The sequence below is a fragment of the Corvus hawaiiensis genome, chromosome 6, assembly GCF_020740725.1.
Source record: "Corvus hawaiiensis isolate bCorHaw1 chromosome 6, bCorHaw1.pri.cur, whole genome shotgun sequence".
NCBI lineage: Eukaryota > Metazoa > Chordata > Aves > Passeriformes > Corvidae > Corvus > Corvus hawaiiensis.
This window is the reverse complement of record NC_063218.1, coordinates 28,374,944-28,381,181: the sequence shown is the minus strand read 5'-3', so window position 1 is coordinate 28,381,181 and position 6,238 is coordinate 28,374,944. Positions and strand designations below refer to the sequence as shown.

At 37.1% G+C, this 6,238-nt stretch overlaps 1 protein-coding gene across 3 annotated transcripts in view; it reads right to left on the bottom strand.

Annotated features, from left to right (window-relative positions):
* Positions 1-4,840: 4,840 nt before the first annotated feature.
* PRKD1 (protein kinase D1) overlaps positions 4,841-6,238 on the bottom strand; it is a 119,984-nt gene continuing 118,586 nt past the window's right edge. For all 3 annotated transcript variants that reach the window (XM_048307399.1, XM_048307400.1, XM_048307402.1), the window contains one exon: positions 4,841-5,812. In XM_048307399.1, the coding sequence (XP_048163356.1) occupies positions 5,594-5,812 (219 nt within the window). In that variant the 3' untranslated portion in view covers positions 4,841-5,593. The remainder of the gene's footprint in view (positions 5,813-6,238) is intronic.

The following is a 6,238-nucleotide window of genomic DNA, read 5'->3' as shown; positions in this document are numbered from 1 at the left end:
CTCAGCCTCCTTCCTGCCCTTTCCCAGACGCCAGAGCCAGCAGAATGAAGCATCACAGCTCTAATTCACAATTGGACAAATTAAATTAAACATTAAGATAAAAACTGTGCTTAGATTCTTCTGAGTGTCAACCAGAAGAGTCGAAATATTCTATTTTTGCTCTGTTATAAGGCCAGTAACAAACAGCTGGAGGCTGAGACAGTAACATCTTAAACTGCTGCAGCTGTTTACTTGGTAAATGTGAGCCAGGTCCCTCAAGTCAATTTTTATTTTTTTTAAGAATGTGTCAGTTAAGTTTCCATGTATTAAATTCAGTGACCTAACTGCTCAAATAGCTCATGTTTTATATGCCTAAGTCAACAGAGGAACCAGAACATCTACTTGCTTTTCAAAGGGTAGTTATTAGGACTCTGAAAAAACAGTCCCCATTAAAAGTGTCAGAGGTCATTACCAGTAAGTCACTCTTCATTTTGGAAGTTATACAGAAAACTATTTAAGTTATAGTTGGCAAATGTATCATAAATTTATATTGAAAAATAGTTTGTCTTGATAGAAATACTTCAATAGAATCTGCCAATTTTTGTCAAATTTTGGCAGCACACACATGCTTACAGATTTCGGCATTTGCCTTAAAGGCACATTTTCATCATGCCTGTTTTCCTTGTAGCTCCCCTGGTTGGCACCCTGCCTGGCAGACTTCTGCAGCGTGAGGCCTCAGGTTCTCCAGACTCACAGAAGAGATAGATTCCCTCAGTTTAGGGCCTTAGTGCTTGCATGCCCAAGCAAAACATTTCATTTCATGGAACCTTTCAAAAGAGCAAGTTTTCAGTCTGAAACTGAAGTAGACTTTTATTAAATTCTTATTTGTGAACAGCTGATGTTCAAGCTTGTAGATGTGCTTAGGCAGCAAAATAGTTTATGCTTCTTTTCATGTCTGCTCCCTGTTCTTCACCAAAATAAAGCAATGATCCACCAAGAAGCACAGACAAATATTAGCTCACCTAGCAGACTCCAATTTCAGCACTGACTCGTTCCAGCTGCTAGAAACTAGGTAATCAAAAAACAAGGTGAAATTGCATCCCATTCACATGTCAAATTTGTCACCACTGTAAAGTGCCTGATCTACCAAGACAGTTCCTCTGGTTTATGTTTGATTTGGTTGAGTTCTTTCCCACCTGGCATATGCATGGGAAAACCCCAGGAATATGAGATTTTAGTTCAGATGCCATAGGTCTGGTGAGGCAGAAGGTGGCCAGTGCAGTAGGTGCCTGCTTTCCTTTGTTGAATACATTATGGCCTATTTTTCTAGGGAAAAAAAATTAGTTTCTACATGAAAGTAGCAAGTTTAGCTAAGTTTGGGATGCTACATAACTACAGGTACTAGTCTCTAGAGTATGTGCATGAAGTAGAGCTTTTCCAATATTTTGCTAGACCTAGCTGAATAATACTGCACCATAATCCATAACTACCCAACTGATCTTTTGCCCAGTCTTATGGACTGAAGTAGTATATGAGGGTTAACCTACCTAGTGATTAATTCTTAAAATTTGCCTAGAAGGTTTTTTCCTTTTTCCCCAGTTTGAAAGGATGCCAAGTATCTTTATCAGCTTGTTAACATTTTCCCATCACCTCTACAACTTCAATGTCCAGGATAAATTCAGGACAAATGCAGAAAGGTGTTGGTTTACCCAATAATGTAAAACAAACCATCTCTCAAATAAAAAATACTGTTATTAACACAAAATACAGATAGCTATTGCCTTGACATGAGAACAGGATGTACTGCTTTCTAATCCCTGGGGAGGTGAATCTCTAGGAAGGCTTTTCAGGAGTGAGGTCTAGAGGAGTAAGAAAAGGGAGGATGAAAAACAGGGAAGGTAGAATATCCAACTGGTTTTGAAGAGATCCTGCTAAGATGAGAATGAGGAGGTCTGATATATATCTGAGACAATGGCAAAGAAAGGCATACTGGCAGGAATTCCCTTCCCTCCTGTGATATGAAGATGTGGATGGATGGATGGATGGATGGACGGTCACACGTGGCTGAGCAGCTGCATGACACTTGAGCTGTACAAATTGCACAAGTGCATGCTTTTGCTCACCTTGTTTTAGTTAAACTACCTGGACAAGACACTGCATAAACTAAGTGTATCTGAATGACTAAGGATTGTAGAAGTGAAAATGGCAACTTAACATAAACCAGAAGTTCTGACTTCCAAGTATATGTTGGATACCTCTCTGCATTTCACAGCTAAGTTTTGACACAATAAACATGATAACCTGTGCACATGTGCTTGATATGCATAGGATATAGTGTTGCACAGCAGGAAAGGAAATACCATCAACAGATCCTCAGGTCAACACTTATATGCAGCATAATCACTTGGTTTTACTTCCATGATGCATGCGCAGGAACTGTTGGCCTAATGGAAAATGGTAAAGGCCATGGAAATATTATCACAGAGTAGCTTACCGTTCTCTTTTCCCAAGTAAAAAAAGCAAAGGAAAATTATACAGGACAACACAACCCCAGATTTGCTTCAGTACACTTTGATGCTGGTGTGTCTGGAAGAGCAAGTTTCCATTTAGGCTAAGAGTTAGGAATCAGTGAATTCATCCGGCTGGCTGAAATGCAAACAGTTCAAATTTCACAGTGCAACATTTTTGAACAGCAGCAGGGAAAATTTTAATGTATTATATTGGCTAATGGCAGATCATTATTTGAAAAGCAATGAATATTTGCACAAGTTTCTTAAAGTGATGAAGCAAGCTTCAGTGCTCAAAAACCCCCACAAAAACAGAACAAGCATGGAGAGGAAAGGAAGTGAAATATTCCCCTAGTAATAAGAGTTCCTTGGAAATCATATTAAGTAGCTAGTCAGAAAGTTTCTCAGGATAGAAATTCATTTATACTTTTGTCTTTGCTCTGTTAGCAAACAGTTTATCAAAAGTGCTCCATGACAAAAAAGTTTATTAACATAGCCCCGTGCTTAGCAAACCCATGTGCATGCTGAGGATTTTGATGGAAGAAATCAGCAGACACTGGGGTTTAGCTAAAGTACTCAGTGGTCTTCTTCCTTCACTAAAAGTTGCACTGTTTTTATTTTTGTCACCCAGCTTCTTAGAGATGCTGTTGCAAGTTGCAGTGGTTTGCTATCTCTCTTAATTTGTACACTACTGTCCATGCTTAAGAACAGAGTGCCAGTATGCTATTTGGTATTTCTGAGAATTCATCTGTGTTGCTAAAAACTACCTTTGCTCAAGAGTTGGTACACTAATTGTAAATGAAACCAAGTCACTAATAAAATCCCAACTCACCTAAATTTGTCAGTAGGAAATCTGAGCTCTAAATCTGTTACTGATTAATACCAAGAGAATGACACAACAAAATTAAGGCACTTTTGTGAGTCCTGGCTCCTTATGAGCAGTCATGATATCAGCATCTGAACCAAGTCTATACAACTCTGGTAATTTTCCTAATTTCCTTTAAGAAAAATTAGTTTATTTGACTTGACCCCTGGAGTACTCATAGAATGGAATATGTATAATCTTTATATATATGTTGAGTCCACCAGGGCACCTGTAAGTGGACTTACTTTTAAATATACACAAGTACATACACTTTTACTGACAGAAAATTTGATAATCAGCCCAAGTCTAATTTTATGTTTACTTTACAGTCAACTGATGATTAAGCTTAAGGCTGAAAGAAAAATAAACAATGGCCAATCATTAGCCAATTTTCAGTCTTATAGGAACTTCCTGACAGAAAACATAGACATGGCAGAAAATACAGCATGGCAGAATAATCAACACATTCGAACTTGCCCAACAAGAGCTGCTTCAGAAGATGTCACAAGGCCAGGATTATCAGAGACCTTCTTCAAAAACTGAAGTAGAAAAGGATTTCTTTTTTTGGCAGTAGGAGTAGGGAAAGAAGGTAGGGAGGAAGGAGAAGATATTTATAAATAATTTTTTACAATACTTTTTAATTTTCTAAAATATCTTTTTTTTCTGTTTGAATAGAGGTGCCTTTTCTTAATTTCCTTAACAGTACATACTATCCAGCAGAGGTGCAAAATACCTAGGAAAAATTCTTCTGGCTTTCGTTATGTTATGTATCTGGCAAAAATCTTCTCAGGAAAAAACTCTTCTACAATGAAAGAATGGATTTATCTACTGAAGAGCTCATGATTCTAACAAAAAGCCAAGATTTGAGCAGTGAAGGTTTATCATATGTGGATATTAGCTCTTATCTTTGCATACTTCTGCTTGCCATCCAATGTATTTTTACATTTTTAACCTCAGTCTTCAATACCTATACATGAACTGTTTTTTTGCCAAGATAGACCATGGGGTAGAATAAATTTCAGCTTTTCTCCAAATCTTTTACTCTGTCATGTGTTTTTATAGTGCAGCCTGAACATCTCTCACTGTTAAAACTAAATGGCGTAGTGTTGGCAGTCTACGTATTTGTTAGAAATGACAATTAGTATCTTCAAAGTTTTCAGGGGAAGAAGAGCAAGAAAGATCTGCAGTACCTTTTCAGTGCAGTGGAACTCAGAGGAAAAGCAGAAGCAGCACATTTCTCGAAAAGCTAAACTCCCTTCAATGCATCCTCAACTTCCCAACTCCCTCAGTATGCTTCAAACCTGACTGAACTCCTGATACAAAATCAGTCCAATTAGGTTCTTATAAAACATGTGTGATAGGTAGAGAGGTTATCCAGCAGCATTTTCCCACCTACCTCCACACTGTCTTCTAAATGATGAATTATTTTATTCCATGTACTTCTGAGGCCACTCCAGGAATACTTTAAACAGAAAGTTTCATCAATGAATCTGTTTTAACAAGACTTTTATTGAAAACATACACAAAGTCAACACGTTATTTAGCTTCTGAATTTACATATTAAAGAATATTCATATTAGAGAAGAATATTTTAAGAAAAGGGGAAATACAACTGACATTCTGCAGTATATATTTTACTAAGGCATTTAGGCTTAAGAGCAAGTTTACTGTGTGTATGCGTATCTACATGCACAACCACACAAATACACACAGGTTATCTGATTTGAAACTGTACAGTTCTATGCAAATCATTCTTTTTTGCCTTTCCTATTTTTAGAACACTAAATAAAGCTTTTATCCAAATGGTAGAAGTTGTTCACAGAACAGCAGTTATAGTCTACTCTTCAAGAGTTTGCTTACAATTACAATACTAACAATGCACAAAAAACCCCCAAGATCTTCACGGGAAAGTTCTCTCTTACCAAAATGAGGCTCAAGTAAGAAAAACACTAGTTTGCAAAGGCACCGTGGAGACAGGTTTTAATACATTAAATACAACATGAATCATTCACAATAACAAGTTTAGTGTTTCTGGGAACTTTTGTAAATACAACACAGTTGGTCACACAAAAATGTTTCTGTTGATTTGTCTTGGCAACTCAGATATATCAACAGTGTAACAGCATAACAGCTTTGTTCCCATCTGACAGAAAATAATGGCAGTTCTGCAAGGCAAACGTTAAACCTGACCGTATGTATTTATTAATTCCACAGTGTTTTGACAGATTATAGGGGATGCAACTTAAAGGATGCTGACACGCTCACTGAGGGCTTTCATTTCTGCTTCTTCTAGCTTGGTGTTTTCGTTACGGTTAGCACTTGGGCTGATGAGGTGTGCTGGATACTGCAATCCATGTTCTTCTGAATACTGTTCCCACCGGGAGTCATCACTTTCATGGGTGATGTAACGTTCCCCCATTTTGCATTCCAGTTCCCTTAAATCTAACCAGGTTTGGTAGTCCTGAAAAAGAATAACAGTATTACTTTTAGATTTCCTAAAATAAATTATATTTCCTTCTGCTATCAATAATATGCAAAGTGCTATTAACTCAGCTATCTAAGGGTCATCTCTATTGCTCTAGAATCGAAAAATCTTATAATATATAAACATGAAATCTGCCTAAAGATATAAATCTCATCTCTAGAGGATTTTTTGATAATTTTATTAAACTCTGTCACAAGTATAGTATTGAGATATTACAGGTTGTTTTGCAAAATGGACAGATATGTATAGATTGCCATAATGTCTAACTGAGGAATGGTGGTAAAGCAATTCCTCACGCTAGTCACAAGACGAATAAGGAAGAAGAAACATCTTTAAGTCATACATGTACATTCTAGTGATCTGTATCAGATAGTCAAGGCAGTTGAGTCTGCATCTCAGTAG